A 26,106-nucleotide genomic window follows, 5' to 3' on the forward strand; every position below is an offset into this window, starting at 1 on the left:
AAAACTGTAAATGTATCCAAATTACTCATTGGTCATTTTCCTTCATTTAGATTATGCTGTAAATGTATCAAGAACCTGGAGCCAAGCATGAAAAAGGCGACCAAGCCCACGGCCGCCTCCTCCAGAACCTCAGCAGGCACTAAAGCCCCAGGCAGACCAGAGGGAAGCAGCATTATGGGCACAGGTGGCAAGATGACTAACAAAACTCAGAGTTCAGCTCCACTGCCTAAGGTAACTGTTCAGTATGGAGGAAGCTAAAACATTTGTTTTTAATCCTTATAAAAATGTTGAACCAAGTGCTAGAAGAATGTTGCATTGTGATTTGTCTGCAGCAGATCATTAACTTAATGTTTTGCATGCTAACCAGGCAAAGAGTAATGATGATCTCCCAGTGGTGAGCAGTGGAGCTGTATCCGTTAGCAACAGTAACACTTCTGCTAGAAACAAGAGAGGGAGCTCCTCTCAGAACACCAACAGCACTGACACCAAGTCGAAGACCAGTTCAGGTAGTGCAAAGCATTGCCTTAGTTCTAAAGAAGTGTTTTGTTTGTGTTGCACAAATACTTTGATACCCACAACACAGCTAATGCAATTTCCATAACAGTTTGGTGGTTATGGAAGTATTTCTACTTCTAACCATTTCTTTCTCCTGTAGGTCTTTCAGGAAAGCGTGCCATGTCATCCACAGCCAAGGATCCAGGCACGACCCGAGAGAACTTGCGAGAACATACCAGAGCTAGTGTTGCCAAAAAGCTTGTTGCACCCACAGATGCCATGCTTCCAAAAAGATCACGATGCGGTACCCTAGCAGAGACAGATTCTCGGACGAGCAAATCTCGCTCAGACAACCAGATAAGCCATAAAGCAGTGCTGGAGTGTCAAGTGAAGGACCTGCTTGGCTTAGCCAAGACCAAAGACCTGGAGATCCTACATCTCCGCTCTGAACTTAGAGGTATGAAAGCTCAGCTTGGTCTGGAAGAACTTGAGGCCCCTAATCCAGAACAAGTATCTCAAGACAGCAAGCAGCCTCAGGAGAAAGAGGTTTCTTCTTTGATCAGTGCCACAGATGTAGAGTCCACTCTCCTCCTCCTTCAAGACCAGAACCAGGGCATCCTTGATGAGCTAAATATGCTGAAGAGTGAAAACCGGATGCTGAAGGATCGTCTCAATGCTCCCGGCTTTTCTCTGGAACATCGTCTAGACAGCCCTGTCAAAGGTCTGTGCTGCCTGTCCCTCAGTCCTGAGCCTGTAGCTGCTGGCTGCAGTGGAGGTCACTGTGAACACAGGGGGGGTGGTATGTGTGCATCTTCTGCAGAAGGCTCTGCCCAAGGCTCTATCGAGGACCTGCTGTCAGAAACAAGACGTTTAGGCCCTCCTGATGCAGTGGACAGTGAGTGCAGTGAGGCCTACCAGCCGATCACCTCCAGCGATGATGCTCTGGATGTGCCTTCAGGTTGTGGATCGTCTTCTGAATCAGAAGGAGGGCCACCGAGCCGGGAACATTCCCGCAGAGGCAGCAGCGGGAACACTAGTGAAGTTTCCATGGCCTGCCTGACTGAGCGGATCCATCAAATGGAGGAGAACCAGCACAGCACAGCAGAAGAACTCCAGGCCACTCTGCAGGAGCTTGCTGACCTGCAGCAGATCATACAAGAGCTGACCACAGAGAATGAACGCCTGGGTGAGGAGCGTGCCATTCTGGTTGACTCCCTCTGTCAACAAGGGGAGCGTCTGGAACTATACGGAAGACAGCTGGACTACTTCCGTGGCCTGCTTGATGAGCATCGGGTGGCCTACGCCAAGGATGATGAAGATGCCAAAAGCGTCCGATATGTGGAGCTGGAAAGGCGCTACGCCGAGCTGAACGATGGCTCACATTTTGAGCGGGAGCAGCTGCTGGGTGTTCAGCAACAACTAAGCAGTGCTCTCAAGATGGCAGAACAGGAGAATGCAGAAGCCCAAGGCCTGATGGGAGCATTGAAGGAGCGTGTCCATATGGCGGAGAGAGCTGTGGAAATAGAGCGGAGGGAGCGGGCAGTTGCCAATGCGGAGCTGGAAGCGCTGAGGGTAGTGTCCGAAGGGGGGCTGGTGGAGCTGAATCGCTGCAGGATCCAACTTGAGCAAGAGAGGCAGAGAGTTGCCCAGCTCCTCTCCATTCACAACGCAGGGGATAAGACAGATATACGCTACCTGCTGGACAGCGAGAGATTAGACAAAGAGCGAGCAGAGGCCAAAGCAGCTCAGTTACAAGAGGAATTGGGGTACACACGCAGTGAAGCTGCCCAGCTCCAGGACGCAATTTGCAAGGTGAAAATGACACACTTGGATAACTCATACCTTTTATTATCTTAAGTTGTCTTAAGCTGCGTCTGAGACGCATACTGTCTGAATAGGTACTACATATTGCCTACTGGGGCGCAAGGACTGGAATTGAGAACCGCTGCCTTAAAGGGTTACTCCACCCGAAATTGAAAATTTTGTCATAATCACTTACCCCCATGTCGTTTCAAACCTGTAAAAGCTTTATTTGTCTTCGTAACACATTTTAAGGTATTTTGGATGAAAACCGGGAGGCTTGTGACTGTCCCATTGACTGCCAGGTAAATTCTACTGTCAAAGTCCAAAAAAGTATGAACGACATTGTCAAAATAGTACATCTGCCATCAGTGACTCAATCTGAATTTTATGAAGCGCTGAGAATACTTTTTTGTACGCAAAGAAAACAAAAATAGCGACTTTATTCAACAATTGGTCTTCTCTGTCTCTCCACATCACCTTAGCACCATTTTGGAGAACATCCGCTGAATGTAAACTACGTACAGTATTCTATGTCCGCCGCGACACAAGGATACGTTTTCTATGTGTATTTACACTTTGATTTGAATGAAAACAGCGCATCCGTGCAGCATGGCTGACACAGAAGAGCGGACACCGATTGCAATCGGAGGATGTTCTCCTAAATGGCGCTATGGTAATGTGAAGTGACACAGAGGAGACTAATTGTTGAATAAAGCTGTTATTTTTGTTTTCTTCGCATACAAAAAGTATTCTCCTCGATTCATAACATTACAGTTGAACCTCTGATGGCAGATGGACTGTGCTGACGATGTTTTTCATACCTATCTGGACCTTGACACTGCAATTTACTTGACAGTCACAAGCCTTCCGGTTTTCATCCAAAATATCTTAAATTGTGTTCCGACGACAAATTAAGCTTTTATGGTTTTGGAAGGACAAAGGTGTAAGTGATTAATGACTATATTTTCATTTTGGGGTGGAGTATCCCTTTAAAGCACAGTTATTGATCCTCCAGGTAGTAGTAGCAGTGTAATGTATATTTTCCAACATGTATCCCTGCTAATGTGAATGTCTGTGTTTGCTGAAGCTTGAGGGTGAGTTCCGAGCATTTCGTGATGATGTCCAGGCACAGTTAGTGGAGCAGAAGCAGCTCCTGGAGCAGCAGTGCTCTGAGCTAGAGGAGAAGGACACAGAGATCGCTGACATGAAGGAGACCATCTTTGAGCTAGAGGATGAAGTCGAGCAGCATCGTGCTGTCAAGCTCCATGACAACCTCATAATTTCTGACCTGGAGAGTAAGTCATATGACAAGATTGTCATTAAAAAGTATTTATAATTAATCCACACACACTTATAATGTAATATAATATTATATATATATATATATATATTAGTAATTCTACACTGCCAACATTGTTGCTACATATTTGTAACAAATAACTTTTTCTGGTGTTGACCAAATATGTTTTGTTTTCATTATCTTGTGGTTATTCAGGCTTCTGTCCACATAGAGGCGGCAATGAGCTATCGCAGTAGACCATACAGATATTGTCATGACCTGACTTTTCTTTAGCTTTCAGTTTCAGTTTCAACATACTTGATAATTTTCCATACAATATTATCTTAACATCAATACAAATAAATAAGTGTATTTAAAAAAAAAATAAAATAAAATAAAAGTAAATTAACTTGCAGGAACAAATGATTGATATTTAGCTTTCATTATAAATCTGTATATATTTCTGTCATTTTTTCATTTCAGATTCTATCAAAAAATTTCATGATCAGAAATATGACATGGAGAAAGAGATTAAAGTTCTTCACAGAAAATTGCGGGTAAATTTTCCCTTTTTATTTGCTTCCTTTGTACTGTGTATATCACAGTGTTCCATTTTGTTATATAATTTATTAATTCGTTAATTTTCCAAAAGAACTGAATTGACACCTGTCACTCACAGGAGGAATCAGCCGAGTGGCGTCAGTTCCAAGTTGATCTGCAAACAGCTGTCGTAATCGCCAACGAAATCAAGACAGAAGCTCAGGAGGAGATCGGAGACCTGCGTCGCCGGTTACATGAAGCTCAGGATAAAAATGAGAAGATGAACAAAGAGCTGGATGAACTAAAGAGCAAGAAGTAAGAGAAGATGTCATGAAAATGTACAGTGTGTTGTGCAGTGCAGTGTGTTGTGACAACAGGGATGTAGACAGGTTGTGTGATTATTTTTGTGCAAATATTTGCGAATGATTAGTGCATCAGTGTGTGTCTTACAGCCAGGAAGAGGAGCGTGGCCGAGTGTATAATTATATGAATGCCGTGGAAAGAGACTTGGCCGCACTGAGGCAGGGGATGGGCCTGAGCAGACAGTCCTCCACTTCCTCTGAACCTTCACCCACAGTCAAAACACTCATCAAGAGCTTCGACAGCGCCTCACAGGGTTCATAAATTCCTGCAGATTTATGATGATACCTCACGTTTAGGGTGTTGTGGCCTAGTGTTTATAGATCTAGATGGGTTGCCAAAAGGTTGTAGGTTGTTCAAATCTCACAAGTGGTTAAATATATGATGACATACATTAAATGACAAATTAGCCATTTGATAGGTTGGCATGCAAACATATAAAAACCTCTTCCATTTCTTTTTATAAATCACATCTGTTTCTCTATGTACAGGTCCTGTTCCAGCCAATCCTGCCGCTGCTGCTGATGTTGCTGTTGCTGCTGCTGCCACTATTTCCAGAACGCCTCTCAGTCCCAGTCCCGTCAAAACCCCTCCAGCCGCTGCTGTCTCTCCTATGCAGGTATGAACAATTAGAATTAATGAAAGGATGGAAATAGTCATATGATAAATGCACAATATAGTTTTGGCCTATTCTATCCCCAACTGTTTAATATCTGTTAATAATAATTATGTATTAATAATTTTTTTTAACTTAAGTATTTTTATTTTATAAAATAAGAGTATTCATGACAAATAAGTTTGAAGTTTGACATCATTCCAAAAACAAAATCGTAAAAACAAAATACTAGGGCTGTCAAAATGAATGCCTTAACGCAAGTTAATTTTAACGGCACTGATTTTATTAACATGCGATTATCGCAGCATGCATTTTCTGTTTGACCGATGTCCTAGCCCAAAGTTGGAGAAATGGAGATACGCAGTGTTGCCAGGTTCTTTTCCGACACCTTTAGCGACTTTTGTTTTTTCTCAAAAAAAGCGCCTAGCGACAAAAATTTGGTTGCTTCATGGACAAACCTGATTTAGTTTCTGACACTCGTCGGTACTGCCGCATGAGCACCAGGTCTTGCTTTCCCAGCGTTAACACACCTCTGCATCTGCTTTGTTTAGCTTGCGGCTGAGAGTTAAAACATATTCTGCTTCTCTAATTTTACATGCAAGTATAGCCGAAATCACAACACAGCATTGTCTTCATCTTGTGTGTATTTGATTTCACCTGATTATAAATCAGGATTTTTGTGCAGATTAACATCTTTGGAAGGGAGAGCTGGTTATGTAGTCTTAATGGGTCACGTTTCAGTCTCCATTTCATATTCATTCAGTTGTCTGACAACAGAAAAGTAAAATATATAATTGAAAACTGTTTTATTGAATTTAGCTGCATCAAAAAATAGTATGTGTGCACAGAGAGGCAAACAAATGTAATAATAAATGTAAAATATGTTCAGAAGAAGTGAGCTGCCCTGTCCTGCGAATGTAAACAGGCTTGTGTAAGTAAATTGCTAAGTGCAAAGAAGTAGTAATGGGAACCTGGTATTTCTGTTCTTTTTTCATTTGTCATCTATGACCGTTGAAACATGTCTAGTCTTCATGCTCTATGTTGATATGGTTTATCTGTATAGAGCATCCATATTTGTCCATGCTCATGTTGATTAGAGTATTAAAAACTTGAAAAGAATTAATTTAAGGTACATTTAAAACATAAAAATGTTAAATTGCGATTAATCACGATTTAACTCATGACAATCATGCAATTAATCACGATTAAATATTTTAATCGATTGACAGCCCTACCAAATACTTAAAATAGTTACACTTCTGTTCAAAAGTTTGGGTCAGTAAGATTTTCCAATCATTTTTGAAAAGACGTCTCTCAGCAAAACCGCAGTATTGTGATACATTGTTACGATTTGAAATAACCATTTTAAATTTGAATATATTTTAAAATGTAATTAATTTATTATTTCATTCATTATTTTCAGCAGCCATTACTCCAGTCTTCAGTGTCACATGATCAGTCAGAAATCATTCTAATATGCTGATTTGCTGTCAAATTAACCTTTCTTATTATTATCAATGTTGTAAACAGCTGTGCTGCTTAAAATTTTTGTCGAACCTGTGAAATATTTTTTCAGGATGCTTTGATGAATAGAATGTTCAAAAGAACAGCATTTATTTGAAATATATTTTTATTATTTGAAATGTCTTTAATGACACACTTGATCATTTTAATGCATCCTTGCTGAATAGAAGTATTCATTTCTTTAACAAATAAAAAAATAAATCTTACTGACCCCAAATCTTTTAAATGGAAGTCTATTTGTCGTATATGAATGAATATATACTGCTCAAAAAAATAAAGGGAACACTTAACAACACAATGTAACCCACAAGTGTTCTCTTTATTTTTTTGAGCAGTATATTTAAAGCCATTAAAAAAAAAGTCATCTTAAAAGTAAACTGAATTTGCAGTGGGATAGATGGGTCTCTCTGATCACTCTAGCAGATGTCTGCATTCTTCTCTATAGGGATTTTCTGACCTAACAACCCTGTCTGTCAGACGAGATCTCCAGACCTGCTGTGCTTTCCTTCTTGGTCTCACCCTCGTCAAAATGTGCCAAAACAGGATGTTTTGTAAGGAAAGAAAAAAATTAGGCAGTTTGACGTACTTTGAGTACAAAACACATGCAAGGCACAGAAATCTTGTAGTGTATTTGTGGTGAATTTGAGTTTATTATCGGTGCTTGTTCAGAACATTGTGTGCTATGGACATGAAATCATGCCATTTGTTGAGGAGGAGGTTTACATTTAAATATCCAATTTTAAATAAAACATGGAAAAATCCCATTGACTGGCACTGAAGGCTGGGATCTAACTCAGAGGACCAGGAAATCATAGACTCTTGTTGTGGATTTTTGACTTGGGCCAGTAAAATAATGCCTTGCAATCACCCTAGCACAATGGTGACAGTTAAATATTGTTATATTGGTAGAAATATTGTTTTAACATCACTCCCAAAGTATCACAGCAAGTTATTACAAGCATTGATATTGTCAGATGTGTTTCATAAAGCCCTGTGTTTTAATAGAAAGTCAATATGTACTTGCTTAAGCATGTATTTGTGAAATTGTGTTATTGGGGCACAAGAAAAAGCCTTCAATTTTTCTAGAAATGGTAATTACTGACCATTTTTGTTGGCTTGGACTGTACTGTTTATCTGGTTAGGCAATGAAAAACAACAGTGATTTAAAAACATCAACAATTCACAACTAACTGTGTTAACCACCTGAGCTCTAACATAACTTCATTGAATTTATTAAAGCTGCGCTGTGAGCTAGGGTTGAGTTATATATTGTATATTATGATGTATTCTAAATGATTTTGCTGGGAATATATAATGAAGCAACATCACGTTTTAATGCATAAAGACTGTAATAAGACTAGTCTCAAGAGTTCTTGTCTGGTATTTTTCATGTTTTATTATTAAATTACAATATGTACCATGAATTTACATGTCTCAAACTTTGTATTGTTAAATTATTCCATATTATCAATTATTATTTTGAACTAAAACTATTACATGTATGGTTTTATTAATTGAAAGAAAGCTGAAATAAAGCAAAATATAAATATTAAGTGAAAACCTATATTTGATAACATAAGTTTAATAAAGCTTAATAAAATATATAAAAACCATTATGCATTTTAAAATGTATATAAAAATCATTAAATGATGAAATTATTGAAAAATGTAATTAAAAATATAAAAATTAAAATCAAAACATTAAAGCCAATGCAAAATATTAATAAATACTATAATAGCACTTAAAAAAAAATTTAACCACAAAATGATTAATTATAATTTTTTTATATATATATATATATAATTTTTTTAAAGACCTCCCTATATTTTTGTTATTTTAAATCTTCAAAATCACCCTGGTCAGCCACTTCAGAGCAAATAATAAAAAAAGAAAAAATATATAAATGTAACCAATATTTATTATTTATTGTGGCTTTATTGCCCAGCCCTGTTTTGCCTTTATGCATGTTTTTTTTTTTTCTGTATTTTACAGAGGCACACCATAAGCTCAGTCAAACCTCTGTCGTCAGCGCTGGACAAGAGGCCGAGCTACACAGATCTGAGCATACCAGGTGGGCTGACGTTAGTCACACTTGAAATCTAACCCCTTGATCTTTTGGTCTTCCCTCACACTGGTTTGATCTAGTTATCCAGAGGCGAACTCAGAGTTAAAGGTCATGTGTAATCGTGCTGAAGCGTTTCCCTCAGGCTTAACATTTGCAGTTAATGACCACTGAGCTCGTGTGCCAGGCCTTGAGAAAGAAGCAGGATATTTATTTTAGAAGAGCAAAAGCTTAGTCATGCCACATAAAGCCTGTTGTTCTTTGTCATGATTTATATGTGTGTTTTTATGTAATTCAATAGCAGACCACCTCCTCCGGACCTCACCTGTAACACGCCCCAGCTGCAGCCTCCAGAGGGTGACAAACATAGATTCGACTAAGTCCATTTCAGGTATGTATGTACTTGACTGTACAGTTATTCAACATGCCCATTGTGTGTTGTGACATTAAACTAATAATTCACCCAAAAATTTAAATTTGCTAAAAATTTTTTACAGTATTTTCCGCACTATAAGGCGCACCGGATTATAAGGCGCACCTTCAATGAATGGCCTATTTTAGAACTGTTTTCATATATAGGGCGCACCGGATTATAAGGCGCATAGAATAGAAGATACTACATTGAATGGGTTTGCGTTATGCATCCACTAGATGGAGCTGTGCTAAAGGGAATGTCAACATTTTGACAGAGCGCCTTGATCCATATATAAGGCTCTCCGGATTATAAGGCGCACTGTCGTTTTTTGAGAAAATTAAAGGCTTTTAGGAGCGCCTTATAGTGCGGAAAATACGGTATTACTACATCACTTGCTCACCAGTGGATCCTCTGTAGTGAATGGGTGCCGTCAGAATGAGAGTCCAAACTGCTGATAAAAACATCACAATAATATACAAATAATCCCCACAACTCGATCAGTTCATCATGTTCATGACTTGGGGAGCGAAAAGCTGCAAACAAGAAACAAATTCATCAAGGTGCTTTAACTTTTAATCGTCAGTTTTTGGCAAATTTACCAGTTCATAAATCATAATAATGCTTCCTTTAGTGAAAAGGTCCATCTCCAGTTGTGCACAGCACAATCCATCAACATATTTGTTTAGAACTGTTTTGGACCGTTTTTGCTTGTAAACAGTGCTTGGCTGCCTTGTAATCATTAGTTACTTTGAGTAACAATTCCACCTCATCATCTGTCCACACAAAAGACATTCTTGCTTTTCCTCGCCACCAATCTCATTGTTAAACATGCCAGTGACTAGCAACCGACTTCTTTACGTGCATGCCCAGTGTGCATGAATGGTCACGTGACATGCATTTTCAGTAATGTAGTGTAGACTGAGATCGTTTTAATTCTAAAATGCTGTTTTAAAATGAAAACGCACTAGTGTAAACGGGGCCACAGACGACATGACTTTTTCACTTGTGGAAGCAATATTATGTATAAAAGACTTATATTTTGGGGAGAAGTGAGGATTTAAAGTTAAATCATCTGGATTCATCTGGAACAGCTTTTTATTTCACAGGATGTTAACTGATGCAGTGAGTTGTGTGGATTGATTGTGGATTACAGTGATGTTTTTATAAGCTATTTGAACTCTCATTCTGACGGCATCCATTCACGGGATCCAGTGGTGAGCAAATGCTACATTTCTCCAAATCTGTTGAAGAAGCAAACCCATTTACATCTTGGATGACCTGTGGGTCGATACATTTTCAACAAATTTTCCTTTTTGGGTGAACTATTCCTTTAACGGCACACTGATTTTGGAATAATTATCTAACTGTCCATGCATCCTCTACTTGTCAGTTTCTCGAAGAAGCAGCGAAGAGTTAAAGAGAGATTTGTCGGTAACCGATGCATCAACGGCATCTTCAGTCATCGCGCTGGGCTCGTCTTCTCCCCAGCTGTCTTTATCGTCCAACTGCTCCTCCCCGACTGCCTCTGTCACGCCCACCACACGAGGACGTTTACGGTAAGCGGCGGACCTTCCTTGTTTTTCTATTTGCCTCCATCTCTTTTATGTTAATCTCTGCTCTGGCTCTTCTTTTGTTGACTTTCTAGAAGACTCTTTCTTGCTGTCAGGTGGGCCAGATGTCTCTATGTTTCACACTCTTCTCTGTCTCTGTCTCTGTCTGCTCGGTGCGGTGTTGACAGTTCAGTGTTTTGATAATGGATGTCACTCATTTGCCTGTCCTGAAACCTGACCGTGGGTCCACCGTGGCTTTTGAATAGTTCATTGGAGGAAGACGAATCATTCTGTACTTTCCTTTATTATTGAAGCATTTCCTTCTGGTTGTAGTATTAACTTCCTTGCTGGAAAAATCCAGCTAGAACCAAGTTCTGATAGTAGCTAGTTTTACTCAAGTGCTGGCTGGTTGAAAGTGGATTTTTTTTTGTTTATTGTTATTTATGTAATATAATATAAAAAAAGAAATAAATTATAAACAACAACATATAATTATTAAATTATTAACATTATTATTATTTATTGATTTTGATTTATTTTGATTATTATTTGATTATTATATATGACCCTGGACCACAGAACCTTAAGTGTCAGTTTTTCAAAATTTAGATTTATACATATGAATAAATAAACTTTCCACTGATATATGGTTTATTAGGATAGGACAATATTTGGCCGAGATGCAATTATTTTGAAAATCTGGAATCTGGGAGTGCAAAAAAATACTGAGAAAATCACCTTTTTTTTCAAGTTGTTCAAATTAAGTTCTTAGCGATGCATATTACTAATAAAAAATGTAGTAGTAATATATTTACGGTAGGAAATGTACAAAATATCTTGATGGAACATGATCTTTACTTAATATCCTAATGAGTTTTGTCATAAAAGCAAAATTTATAATTTTGACCCATACAATATATTTTTTTTTAGCTATTTCTAAAAATATACCCCAGCAAAATTACTGCAATTTTTAAAATAATTATACTCTTCAGTGCAGTTGGTTGACATTTCTGTGTAGGTAAGATGGTCTGTTTTTACAATACAGAATCAATTTATAAATTGTTATAGTGGCAGTGTCAGAAAGATCTTAAAGTTGGTGCATCCATCAGGTCAGTGCATCTCGATAGAATTTCCGCTCAAAAATGAAGGATGGTTTTTGCTATTAAAGTTGAATCCAATACAAAGGAACTGTGTTGTTAAAGTGATTGATGTCTCTTTAGAGAGGAACGAAAGGACCCTCTGTCTGCATTAGCCAGGGAATATGCAGGATCCAAGAGGAATGCTCTGCTCAGGTGGTGCCAGAAGAAGACTGAGGGTTATCAGGTACAGGTTTTTATATATATATATATATATGTGTGTGTGTCTGTGTGTATATGTTTATATATATATATATATATATAAGGGGTGTAACGGTATGCAAAAATCACGGTTCGGTACGTACCTCGGTTTTAAAGTCACGGTTCGGTTCATTTTCGGTACAGTAAGGGAAAGAAATGCAAACATTAAACTGCAGGTTGTTTATTACTATACATTTTTTTTTAACAATTTGTTTACACTTTTTTTTTTAAACACTTTTTAATATATATACGTATTGAATGCATTATGGACCGAACGGTTCGTTGGACTAATTAATTATATTTGGAAAATAAAAAAAAAGGTGAAATATAATATGCGTTCAACAAGGTAGCCCAATAACCCAAACGACGTAACAGGCAACGCCCCTGACACCCCCGAAGAAGAAAAAAGCGGCAACATTCTGATCTGAAAAATTAAGTCTACCTGGAAGTGCGAAAAACTGCAATACATCGAAAATCCGCCAGGGGAAGGTCCCAAAAGGGAGCAAATGTCCATAGCCCCCATGTTAAAATGTCCGTTTTCACAGCATAAATTCATGTTTTTACAAGTTGGTCCCATGGACTTTTATTGTAATTTTCGATAGCTTCCGAGTGCCTGACAACTGTGAGGGGGGTGATTTTTTTTTTCTAACTTGTTAGTTTAGATCGTATTTAGATATAAAATATATGACAATAAGGGTGTGGTTAACTTTGAGTGACAGCTTGATTGACAGCTGACAAGGCAGCGCCACGGAGAATGACAACAAGAAGCGCCATTTTTTAATACAGTTGACATATAATACTACTGTTTCTGTATCATGAAATGTAGTTTTAAGAGTTTTTCAGGCGAGAATGTAGTTGTTTAAAGCTCAAATCTGTGGTTTATTTAAAGATTTATGAAAATTTTATCCAGTTGATCCAGCGATGACCGGGCGCTCGGCGTTCATGTACCCCGCCTGAAGCAGTCTTTCCTCGGCTAGACCTTCTAAAGTTTGCCGCCAATGCCGCGGACTCTGGCGTCTCTGTAGTGGTTAAACATGAGATATAATTCATCTTGTGTATATCTAATGGGCGATTTTTGGTCTCGTAAATCTATAATTTTTTCCCTGGGCAATCGTTTTGGCTGAGGGGAAGTTTCATAACTTTATAAGCTATTTAACTTTACCGATGTATGGTTAGACTAGAGCGCTGACTTTGTATGTTTAACTGAATTGTTTGCTTTATTTGTATAGCTTCTTATACCTTTTACTTATACTTTTATAATGGCTAATATTGATAAAACTGAAATTTAACAAAAAGAGACTGGGTTGAGTTTTGTCATTTTAAATTTTAATACAACGAAAATGATCTGTAATGTTGTTTACTGCAAAATCTGTTGTTTAGTACAAATGCACATATTGCCTGGACCATAAAATGTTTAATATTTTTATATTATATTTAAAATGAAAAGAGGCAGGTTTGTGTTTTATATTTTGTTTTTTCATAAATAGGCAAACGTTATGTGTAGTTGAATATAATCAATATGCGTTGCCTGAACCACATTTGTGTGGCTATGTTTAAGATTTCTTTTAATGAAAACAAAAATAGTTAGTATGGTGTTTTATAACATATTTCGTTGCCTAAAATATACACCGAGATAACCGAATTTGCAGAGCGAGTGAAACGCGCTGCGTCAGAAGGTGGGTGGGGTTAGGATTTCCCAAGGTTTTCCAAGATGGCGCTGCCTATACCCCCCATAAACGGCTTCAAACCCGTTCTTCAGAAAGTCTATGGGTGACGTCACAGACGCTTTGTCCATATTTTTTACAGTCTTTGGTTAGGCTACTCAGTCAGGCGCTCGCTCACTCAGTAATACACGCTGAAGGCTCGTTGCAAAATGGCCAATGCGTTTAACAGACCAGAAATAGAAGCTCCTCCAATAACCAACAGGTCTGGTGTTTGGGTGCACTTTGGATTCCCTGTAAGCTATAATGGTGATGGCAAGAGAGTGGTGGATAAAAAAACAATGATATGTCGCATCTAGGGTAGCCTACACCAGCGGGAATACACAAAAAAAAAAAAAAAAACACCAGCGGGAATACTTGAAACATGTCAACTCATTTACGCCGACATCACCTTAGTGTGTCAGTATTTGGGAAAAGACGGAAAAAAGGAGAAACATACACGCATGAAAACTATCCCCGCAGCATTTAGACAGACATTTCCAACGGATTCAAACAGGGCAAAATACATCACCACGGTGATTGTAGGCTACATTTACATTATAGCCGCGGATATGAGACCTTACTATTTACCATTCATTCTATCATCACCATTATAGCTTACAGGGAATCCAAAGTGCACCCAAACACCAGACCTGTTGATTATTAGAGGATCTTCTATTTCTGGTCTGTTAAACGCATTAGCCATTTTGCAACGAGCCTTCAGCGCGTACTGAGTGAGTGAGCGAGCGCCTAGGTTTTAAGAACATGCTTAATGTAATTGAGCCCCGTTACAATATTCCTTCACGAGCCCATTTCAGACAGACCGTAATTCTTGTTAGTTGTTAGTTTTAATAAATAAAACATTTTTTAAAAATCAAGGAAATTTATCTGCCAATTTTTTCTTTTTGCTGTATCTAAAACGTACCGAACCGTACCGAACCGAACCGTGACACCAGTGTATTGTATCGAACCGAACCGAACCGTGAATTTTGTGAACCGTTACACCCCTAATATATATATATATATATATATATATATATATATATATATATATATATATATATATATATATATATATATATATATATATATATATATATATATATATATATATATATATATATATATATATATATATATATATATATATATATATATATATAAGAATAAGAAATAAAATACTGCTGCAAAGTTCTCCACTAAATAAAATACTCTCAAACCAATATCACATAATAAAATATAATGAAAAATATAAATAAATAACTATGATTACAGTGCAGCATTACCAAGCCCCACTTGTAGGCCTGCTCATATTTAATATATATATATATATATATATATATATATACAGGTACTTCTCAAAGATTAGCATATTGTGATAAAGTTCATTATTTTCCATAATGTAATGATCAAAATTTAACTTTCATATATTTTAGATTCATTGCACACCAACTGAAATATTTCAGGTCTTTTATTGTTTTAATACTGATGATTTTGGCATACAGCTCATGAAAACCCAAAATTCCTATCTCAAAAAATTAGCATATCATGAAAAGGTTCTCTAAACAAGCTATTAACCTAATAATCTGAATCAACTAATTAACTCTAAACACCTGCAAAAGATTCCTGAGGCTTTTAAAAACTCCCAGCCTGGTTCATTACTCAAAACCGCAATCATGGGTAAGACTGCTGACCAGAAGGCCATCATTGACTCCCTCAAGCAAGAGGGTAAGACACAGAAAGAAATTTCTGAATGAATAGGCTGTTCCCAGAGTGCTGTATCAAGGCACCTCTGTGGGAAGGAAAAAGTGTGGCAAAAAACGCTGCACAACGAGAAGAGGTGACCGGACCCTGAGGAAGATTGTGGAGAAGGACCGATTCCAGACCTTGGGGGACCTGCGGAAGCAGTGGACTGAGTCTGGAGTAGAAAAATCCAGAGCCACCGTGCACAGGCGTGTGCAGGAAATGGGCTACAGGTGCCGCATTCCTCAGGTCAAGCCACTTTTGAACCAGAAACAGCGGCAGAAGCGCCTGACCTGGGCTACAGAGAAGCAGCACTGGACTTTTGGACAAATTTTGCATGTCATTCGGAAATCAAGGTGCCAGAGTCTGGAGGAAGACTGGGGAGAAGGAAATGCCAAAATGCCTGAAGTCCAGTGTCAAGTACCCACAGTCAGTGATGGTCTGGGGTGCCATGTCAGCTGCTGGTGTTGGTCCACTGTGTTTTATCAAGGGCAGGGTCAATGCAGCTAGTTATCAGGAGATTTTGGAGCACTTCATGCTTCCATCTGCTGAAAAGCTTTATGGAGATGAAGATTTCATTTTTCAGCATGACCTGGCACCTGCTCACAGTGCCAAAACAACTGGTAAATGGTTTACTGACCATGGTATTACTGTGCTCAATTGGCCTGCCAACTCTCCTGACCTGAACCCCATAGAAAATCTGTGGGATATTGTGAAGAGAAAGTTGAGAGACGCAAGACCCAACACTCTGGATGAGCTTAAGGCTATCGAAGCATCCTGGGCCTCCATAACCCCTCAGCAGTGCCACAGGCTGATTGCCTCCATGCCACGCCGCATTGAAGCAGTCATTTCTGCAAAAGGATTCCCGACCAAGTATTGAGTGCATAACTGAACATAATTATTTGAATAAATAATAAATTTTTTGAGACAGGCATTTGGGGTTTTCATGAACTGTATGCCAAAATCATCAGTATTAAAACAATAAAAGACCTGAAATATTTCAGTTGGTGTGCAATTAATCTAAAATATATGAAAGTAAAATTTTTATCATTACATTATGGAAAATAATGAACTTTATCAAAATATGCTAATTTTTTTAGAAGGACCTGTATATATAATATAACTTTTCCAAAGAGTAAAGTGCAGCAACAACAGTTTCAGTTTTTAGACCTGCTCAGATTTCGTTATAGCGTTGGCCCGATTGGAATTAAGAGCAAAGGTCTGTTTAAATGCCGACGGGAGCTGCATTTGAATTACGGTTGTTTTTTTTCTAGTTGTAGTGATGTTCACACTCGCGTGATTCCTTTTGAAAACTTTAGAATCAGCTGCAGGGCGGGATTTGCGCTGAACGCAGAGACTTCCGCCACTTAATATGTTTGTGTGGAAACATGAATATGTACCTATGTTCCGCACAAAATATTGCATTCGGTCATTCGGTGCACACGTGCACCGTACCGAAAGCCCTGTACCGAAACGGTCCGGTACGAATACACGTACCGTTACACCCCTAATATATATATATATATATATATTTGTCATGCACAATATATATATATTGATTGCCATATTGGTATCAGCCAAACCATTTTTTTATTCGTTTAATTGGTTATTATAAAATAAACATCTGCATTTATAATAATGTCCATCATATTGATTAGTGGCCATAACATGATTTTATATATTGAGCCCGATTAATAATATATATTGGCCTGAGGTATTAAAAGAAATTAAAACTTCAAACTGAATTTTTTAAACTTTAAAAAAGTTTTTTAAATACAACTCGCATGCACACACAAGTAATAATTTTATTCATCAAACAATCATGAGAAATAGAAACTGTTTCTGTTTGCAACATTGATAATTATCAGAAATGTTTTTTTGAGCAGAAAATCGTGCTAGAATGTTTTCTAAAGGATCATGTGACACTGAAGACTGGAGTAATGTTGCTGAAAATTCAGCTTTGCCATCACAGGAATAAATTTTGCTTATACAATATTTATAGATTTAAATAAAATTGTATTTTAAAATATTAGATTATATTAAAATATTACAAATGAAAATATTTCATAATATTACTGTCTTTACAGTATATTTACAGCCTTGCTGATCATAAGACTTCAATGGCTTCAAAATGGTTTTCAATGTGGTTTCAACTTTGTTAAATGATAGAAATTATTTTGGTATAGCTTACAATTTGTAAATTCACTTGGGCAATTTCACAGTTGTCAGCATTCAGGCATTCTTGTTTGAGTGTGTTTGCTTTTTAAATGGAACATGGCCATGCACAATGTACAGATTTACCTTCAATTGCAATGACTCTTCTGCCATCAAACATCTTAAATGTTTACCATTCAGAGAGGGTTTCGGACCATGAGGTTACCATGGTTTCCCTCAAGTCAGGAAGTGTGCTACATTTCTCACAAACAGAAAACCTCTCAGCCAATCAGAGCATAGAACCCTTGTGGGCACAGATTTGTGATTTATAGCCGTGTTTTCCTTTTAATTCCATAGATTCTGAAATTTGCAGTTTTTAGTTTTTGTCAGTTTGATCACCTCCAGGCAAATAAATTTTTTCCATCTTTCAGTTTTGGGAGTTCTTTTGTCTTTTTGACACCACTATCCCATAACCCAGCATTTTTCTGTCGCCTTCTTGCTCACTGCATCTTTGTCTGTCTCTCAGTAAGTGTGCATGTGATTGATGGAAATGTCCACCAGTGGATAAAAGCCATTTTTCACTGAAACTCTAATGTGTTCATTACAAGCGGCCTGGCTTCACTTGGAGTGCACTTTTTGCAGCAAGCTGCCTCTGTTTCTCCATTTTCAATGTGATTATCCTAATGCTCTCTCCCCCGGGCCTTCCTGTTTTTTTGCACACAAGACCTCTTTTCATTAGCTGCTTGCTTTGAACACTGGCACACAAACGAGAGAGGACACAGGGAGGATGTCTCGATGTCGTCGTAACCCACTCTCTTCACACGGTTCTGTTGTGCTGACGTTCGTTTAGCTTGAAACAACATGGCTGAAGTTTGTACACTGAACTGTAAGGGAGGATTCGGTTGTGGATGTAACTGGCTAGTGAAGAATGAAATGACAGTTAATTCTTTTTAAGGAATTTACAGTTGAATTGAAAACAAAATTGACCTTTTTAACTTCCTCACTACATGTTCCCGGTCCTACTATATTTATTAAATCAGTTCCTCTCAAGTTCACAAAGGTGTTTAAGGAAATAACTAGAGGTGCAGATCATTGTATCCTAATAGTATCCTAATACTTTTTGAGGACACTTACTATGAAAAGCACTACCATAGTCAGTGGTCAGTGTGCTAGCACACATCTCTTGACGAAAAACAGGGCATCATTATCAGTGATACCACTTTGGTTTCTACAGACCCGGGTCTGCCCCTGCCTCTCCATCTCCTGCTGCTGTGGCCCACTCTGATGAACTCATCACTTCCTTCCCCTCCACTCTCCGTGGGTTGCCACAAAGCTCTGCCAATTTACGCAATCCTTTTGCACATTTATACCGGCCTTCCACATCTGATAAAGGCTGTTACTCTTTTTGCTAGAGGATGTGGGTGAAAGAGTGATTTTGTTTCTTTTGAAAACTCGAATGTAGATCAGAGGCATTGGTGAACAAATATCAGTTCCAGTAAATTGTCACAATACAGCCTACGTATTTCATTCTGGATTCCAGATTTAACAAACAAAGCAAATCTTGGGAACAAAAAACACATATAATAGAAAAAAAAGATGACACTTGCTAGCTACTTTACCATAATTGCACCAACATTACCTCTCAGAAATTTGGGAACGGTAAAGAAGTCTTTTATATTCATGAAGGCTGCATTTATTTGATCAAAAACACAGTGAAAACAGTAATACTGGGAAATATTATTCTAATTGTTTTCTAATTGAATATATTTTAAAATGCAATTGATTTCTGAGATGGAAAGCTGAATTTTCAAGCATCATTACTCCAGTCTTCAGTGTCACATGATCCTTCAGAAATCATTCTAATAAACCGATTTTTTTTGTTCTCTTATAAACATCTCTTATTATTATCAGTGTAAAAAAACGTCTTGGTATTTTTGAGGAAGCCATGATACTTTTTTCCAGGATTCTTTAGCAGACAGTTCAAAAGAACAGCATTTATTTGAAATATATATATTTTTTGTAACAATGTGAAGTCTTAATGTCCTTGCTGAATAAACATATTAGTTTATTTAAAAAAAAAAGTCTTACCAGCCACAAAATTATGAATAGTAGTCTATGTACATATGCAACACGTGAGAACTGTAGATCTGAGGAGGGCATTAATGAACGCAGAGCCTCTTTCCTGGTCACAACAACACCATAAATGGCCCCAACGAGTCGGATGGCTACTTCCGTGTATGGATTGAAGCACGTGTGAAGTATGTTGATGCAGATAAGCAAGGCTGTTGAACAAACACTTCAGCACAAGGTGAGACTGTCAGTGAGTGAATATGAATAAGTAGGTGAACACTATTCTCAGAACAGCATTAAAGTTCAATTTGGTTCCATTTTTTTGGCAGTGCGTGAGAAAATAGTTGGTGTGCACGAGTGTATCTAGAAAACATCTCATCCATCAAGGTCTAGGTGTTGTAAACGTATGTTATTTTTGAAATGATTGTTACTTACAAACCATTTCTGACCCAGTGCATTTTATATATGTAATTTTACACAGAATATGAGATTTATTTTCACATATTCAGGACTGTTTACGAGTATAATGACCTTATCTGTGGTTGAAAGCACTAAATAGGCAAAATATTTACTAAACAAACAATGTTATGTGTGCGTGTAATGTAACGCATGTAGAAAGATAAGGTTTTTTGTCAACATGCGCTGTAAGTAGGGTGACCATATGCGCCGTTCATACGGGACACGTCCCAGCCAGGATTTTAATAATGCCTAAAACATCCAGAGCAGTTTCACCAATAACATTCAGGTATTGTACATAATCGACCAATCGTGGGGCTGTGTGTGAGAAGGTGAGATCTAGAGGGAACGATCAAAGCGATGCAAATATGTGCACGTGTTTGTTCGTTCGATTGACTTGAAGCGGCGCTGCGCACAAATCCAAAACAAAACCAAAGTGCGCCACAATGCTTCAAGTAAAACGAACGAACAAACACATGAAAGCGATTCGAAAGCATAAGGAGCGGTCTCCTCTGCTCTTTATAGCTCTCATGAATGTTACACAATGATCAACCTGCACAGTGCAAATAGCCAAAACCTGGATATTTTAGGCAATATTAAAATCCTGCCTGGTACGTGTCCCGTATGAACGGTGCATATTGGTCACTCTAGCTGTAAGTGTCTCCAAATAAGATAGGCATGCTTAATTGTATGTAAAGCAATGTGTCCAACGTTTGTGTAAACATTGAAAAAAAGGCATTATTTCTGTCAAGATTTACAGCTGTGGCTCTTAACTACACCCATAATGTCACAGGGACACGGAAAGATTCACTGCTTCATCAGTCCCCTGAATCACCCACCCAATCCCATCAGTTCATCTACTGAAATTGTAATTATTGATCTTTTTACTCCCCTCTCCGCAAACACGCAGAACATTGACATCACCAACTTCAGCAGCAGCTGGAATGATGGGCTGGCTTTCTGTGCTATACTTCACACCTATCTGCCGGCACATATCCCTTACCACGAGCTCAACAGCCAGGACAAGGTCTGTACGCTCACACACATAAGACACAAACAGGGTGAGTTCAGGTCAGTTGGACAGCTTTTGAATTTGGCTGAACATTTCGGTCCAGTTTACCTGATTTCAACCTAAATGTTCCCTTCTTGAATATCAGTTAGCACAAAAAATATATATTTTAGAGAAGACTTGCATATAATTCCTAATAATTCAATTCATTTATTGACATCAGTTCTTCTTGCTTGTGTTTTACAGAGGCGGAATTTCACTTTGGCTTTCCAGGCAGCAGAAAGTGTGGGAATTAAATCCACACTGGTGAGTTTAATATAAACGTCAAAGCTAATTAATATATACATTATATTACAGTGCCCCAGAACCTAATTCAAAAATAATACTTTCATTCAAGCAAGGGTGGATTAAAATAATCAAAGGTGACAGTAAAAACATTTATAATATTACAAAAGGTGTCGATTTAAAATAAATGCAGTTCGGTAGAGCTTTTTGCTCATCAAAGAATCCTGGAAAGAATGGATCACAGTTCCACAAAAATATGATGGAACACAACTGTTTTCAACATTGATTTTTAGCAGTAAAATAGCATATTATAATGATTTTTGAAGGATCATGTGACACTGAAGACTGAAGTGATGACCGCTGAAAATGCAGCTTTGCCACAACAGGAAAACATTTATTTAAAATGTATTCAAACAGAAAACCGAAATTTTAAATTGTAATAATATGCATATTAAATTTTAAATTGTAAAAAAATGCAGCTTTGCTGAGCATATTTTTAAATGCATTTTAATAACTTTCCTTTCAGAGGAGGCCTTTTCTATCCAAGCCTTTTTATCTTTCTTAATGAAATTCTGTTATGTATGATGTACCACCTCTTTGAGATCTGCTTGAATAAATCTTCGTTTGTTTTGAATTTCAGCATTAGTAGATCTCTCTGCCCTGTTAATAAATACTATCTGCAGCTGTAAAACAATGATGCAACCAAAAATGACTTCACTTCCCTCACATAACATCTCATATTGAGCTAAATTAAATATTCAACTGCGACTTCATCAATGCTCCTCCTAATTTATGATCCTTCAAGTGTTTTATTGTCATAGACTGTTTGATTAAAGCTATGTTATTAAAATGAATGCTTTTTTTTCACTTCCACCCTGTCATTTCATTACCATTCATTCTATATAAATATCATCTGATAAAATCATCTAAGATAACTCTTTGTTTTTGTCTTGTTGCAAAATCTTTATTGGGTTTTAACATGTCATGTGGTAAAAAGGGCAATACATACAAAGAGTGATCCAATTAAGTTTTTATTGCTTAACTAGACAGTGTAGTAATAGTAGTAATATCACATTATTTAGCCGTTTCAGTGGAGAGAGTATGTTCCCTGTCTTGAAAAGAGGCAGCAGTATTTAATTCAGCACCTGTTATTAATTGAATGCTTTCATAAAGTATGTTGTTTGCTCTTTGCTTAGCAAGCTGTGGCTAGATTGTTGTGCCACACAAACATCATTTTTTCTGACCAGTTCCTCTTGCCTTCCCCCATCTGACTCAATCTCTCTGTCTGACAGGACATTGGTGAAATGGTGCACACAGAAAGACCCGACTGGCAGAGCGTCATGACCTACGTGACGGCCATCTATAAGTATTTTGAGACCTGAGAATCTTCTTGAGCGGCTGTATTGGCAGCTTCAGTCTTACCTCGGTTCCTTACTGTGGAATGCTACTCCCAAGATGCAACAAATTTCCCAGAGGCCTTAGCTGCGAACAGGGGAAGCTTGATCGACTCTCAGCTTACTGTTTCTTCCAGTGTTTTCCCAAAATCCTATATGGCTGCAGAAACAGGCCAGATCCTAGTAAGCTTCTCTGAACAGCACTTTTGAAGAGAAGTGGGAAGTCGGTGGGTTCATGAGCCAGCAACTTCCTTTAAGAACTTTCCAACACTATTTATAGAAACCATAAACAAACAATACTTTAAAGTGTATTGTGCCAACCGAGCAATGATAGTGTGTATCTCAGAATACGATTGCCTTTGAAAGATGCCTTGTTTTCTAGTTTTCTCAAAAGGATGGCCTCACTATGCCAGAATTGGTCTTAGATTATCATTATTTATTCCAAAGAGTGATACCACAAATGGTGGTTTTTATTTTTCCTTAGCCTAAATAATCTCAAATCTGTCTCGTGTGTCTTTTTTTTGTATTTTTTCTAATAAAAAAGACATTAAAGGAATAGTAGTTCACCCAAAAATGAAAGTTTGCTGACAATTTATTCACCCTCAGGCCATCCAATATGTAGATGAGTTGTTCTTTTTCTTCATCACTTGTTCACCAATGGATCCTCTGCAGTGAATGGGTGCCATCAGAAAGGATGTGTTGCTTACAAAAAGGATTTGTTTCTTACAAACATGTTTTTTTTTCTCACTTCACAAGGTGTTATCTGATGGACTGGAGTCATGTGGATTTAGTTGTGGATTATTGGGATGCTTTTATAAGCTGTTTGGCTCTCATTCTGATGGCACCCATTCACTGAAGAGGATCCATTGGTGAGCTGGTGATGTAATGCTAAATTTCTCCAAATCTGTTCTGATGAAGAAACAAGCTTATCTACATCTTGAATATCTTGAAGGTAAATACATTTGCAGCAAATTTTTATTTTGGGGTGAACTGTTCCTTTAACGTTCAACTTAGTTTTGTTGCTATCAAAATGTTTTTATATTGCTGAAATTTCAAAAAAAAAAAAAAAAAACACTAAACGAATTAGCTTTCGTTTAGTGTTGTTTTTTTGTTTTTTTTTAAATTTCAGCACGTTTTACAGGATATTTTTCAGCATTTCAGTCCTTTTTGTCAATGCACTACTAATCCGTATTTGACATATAAAGCGAGCTATGTTCTGAAAGCTTGCTGATTCAGATTGAGTTTGTTTTATGGGCATAAAAGCACAAATAAAAAAGGCTGAATGTGTATTCACTGGTATGAAATATGAAATAAGATGTCTACAATCCATCCGCACTGTCGGCTCATGGTTAAATCATGCACTCTATCTCTCCCATTATATATTGTACATCAGTCAAAGATAAACCTCTGCATACAAACCGAAGCCTTACATGGAAAAGAAATAGCCAACAGCACAATTGATAAACATGCTCTGCTGACTTCAATGCACTGCTTTTTTAATACCGGCATGTTTGTTTTGGGGCTAATTTGCTAAATCGAGACCTTTATAAAGGGATCAAGTGGGTTGCAGCAAATTTATGCCGCTAATCACAGCATTTCAAAGTTGATTTTATGTCAAGGGCAAGTCATGTTTGTTGCAAAACTATAATTTATTCCATTTAAGTAACTGTCATGTTTTAAATGATAGATTTTGTTTGAGAATCCTCTGTGGTGTATCGGTTTGTTTACATGTGGAAATGTCATTGACACTGACATTGAATTACCTAGAAAAGGTCAGTAGTGACAAGGATTATTTTTGTTTGGATCATCTTGTGAGATGTAGGTTGTGACCTAATATAGAGTTTGATGTGAAGATTTTGATTTGAACCAGATCACTTCATATCTTGCTCTGCTTTCCTTTACAACTTCATTCGTGTTTGTACAAATCCTGGAATGTGTTTTTGACGCTACCAATACTTTGTTTCAAGAAAGATTCCTAAAGCACTGTACGTCATATCAAGGAGAGGATTTTGAAAAAATAAAGTAAGGTTTCTGCTAGCAAAGTTTTGTGAGAGCAATATTTGTGTCCACAAATACAGTCTGATATTTTTATTTGTTGTAACCAGTGTTATTGTAAACTAAAATTATTGGCAATGTGTTTTGGGAACTAACAGAGATGAGATTAAATGATTAAAACTGAAATATATATATATATATATATATATATATATATATATATATATATATATATATATATATATATATATATATATATATATATATATATATATATATGCTAAATATAAAACAAAAACTAATAACATTAAAATAAAACTGAAAATATAAAAATAAAAGCTAATTGAAATGATTAATAAATAACACAATAGTAAATGATAACTGGTTGTAACACCCTTCAATTTTATGTTTATTTAATCACTGATATATTGATCTCTTCTTGGTCCTTGGGGTCATTCCTGCACATTTCTGGTAGCCTTGAGCAGGTTTGTCCTTCCAGATCCAAGATGTTAAATCCAAGATGCTTTGGTGTACAGACGCGCATTAGAGCTCAAGCACACACCTCTCTTTTAAATTAACCTCATAGTTTGTAGGTTATTCCAAGGGCACAATAGCATGAAACTGTACAATGGATGGTAATCTGAACTTCTTTCTTTGTTTTCTTTCTTTCATTCCTTTTTTTTTTTTTTTTTTTGAATACAACCTTTCCTGGAAGTCACACATGGCACTTATGGGAAGAATTAGAAATGGGAAAAAAAATCTAAACTACCCCTTGTCTTGTGGAAAGAAAGAAGTGAGCCAGCAGAAAAGGTCTATTTAAACGGCTGTACTCAAGAACTTCCTCCTACTACTAAAATAACCTTTCATTTTCACACCGATTGTATCTGGCAATCTGAGGTACAGTACGTGTCTATTTTTGTGCCGAGGGCTTTCTGCATGAACAAGGCTGTGGTAAAAGGTGAGCATGCAGGCTGTGATTTGATTTACTGAAGGGCCACGAAAAGTCTTGGGCTCATGTATTAGGTCCAAAACATTAAGAAATGTCATTGCAGTGTGGTGGGTGGACCTCAGCCTCTGGTTTGCTGATTACATACATTTATCTTCATGTGGCCCTGAGGTGAAGCAGGATGTCTCGGCGGTACGTGAGAAACCACACAACCTCACGGTGACCATCAGGTCCCTCACTTCCTTATCATCACGTACGTTTACATCAGCCATTGTACTGTCTGCGTGATTTCAAATCGGGTTTACTAAAAATGAAACTAGCATACAAACGAAAAGATTCAAACTAAATTCCTCGGATAAAAAATGCAGTCGT

General features: G+C 37.4%; 1 protein-coding gene across 2 annotated transcripts in view; it reads left to right on the forward strand.

The window, feature by feature from the left end:
- LOC132130078 (cytospin-A-like) overlaps positions 1-23,102 on the forward strand; it is a 28,941-nt gene extending 5,839 nt beyond the window's left edge. The window contains exons 2-16 of one of the 2 annotated variants that reach the window (XM_059541708.1): positions 51-231; positions 368-506; positions 656-2,307; positions 3,386-3,593; positions 4,061-4,134; positions 4,257-4,432; positions 4,570-4,733; positions 4,969-5,096; positions 8,611-8,689; positions 8,982-9,071; positions 10,486-10,651; positions 11,866-11,968; positions 21,016-21,132; positions 21,361-21,420; positions 22,692-23,102. In XM_059541708.1, the coding sequence (XP_059397691.1) occupies positions 88-231; positions 368-506; positions 656-2,307; positions 3,386-3,593; positions 4,061-4,134; positions 4,257-4,432; positions 4,570-4,733; positions 4,969-5,096; positions 8,611-8,689; positions 8,982-9,071; positions 10,486-10,651; positions 11,866-11,968; positions 21,016-21,132; positions 21,361-21,420; positions 22,692-22,781 (3,390 nt within the window). In that variant the 5' untranslated portion in view covers positions 51-87 and the 3' untranslated portion in view covers positions 22,782-23,102. The remainder of the gene's footprint in view (positions 1-50; positions 232-367; positions 507-655; positions 2,308-3,385; positions 3,594-4,060; positions 4,135-4,256; positions 4,433-4,569; positions 4,734-4,968; positions 5,097-8,610; positions 8,690-8,981; positions 9,072-10,485; positions 10,652-11,865; positions 11,969-21,015; positions 21,133-21,360; positions 21,421-22,691) is intronic. The other variant, XM_059541709.1, reaches the window with a different exon arrangement.
- The last annotated feature ends 3,004 nt before the right edge of the window (positions 23,103-26,106 follow it).

This window comes from Carassius carassius, chromosome 47 (assembly GCF_963082965.1).
Source record: "Carassius carassius chromosome 47, fCarCar2.1, whole genome shotgun sequence".
NCBI lineage: Eukaryota > Metazoa > Chordata > Actinopteri > Cypriniformes > Cyprinidae > Carassius > Carassius carassius.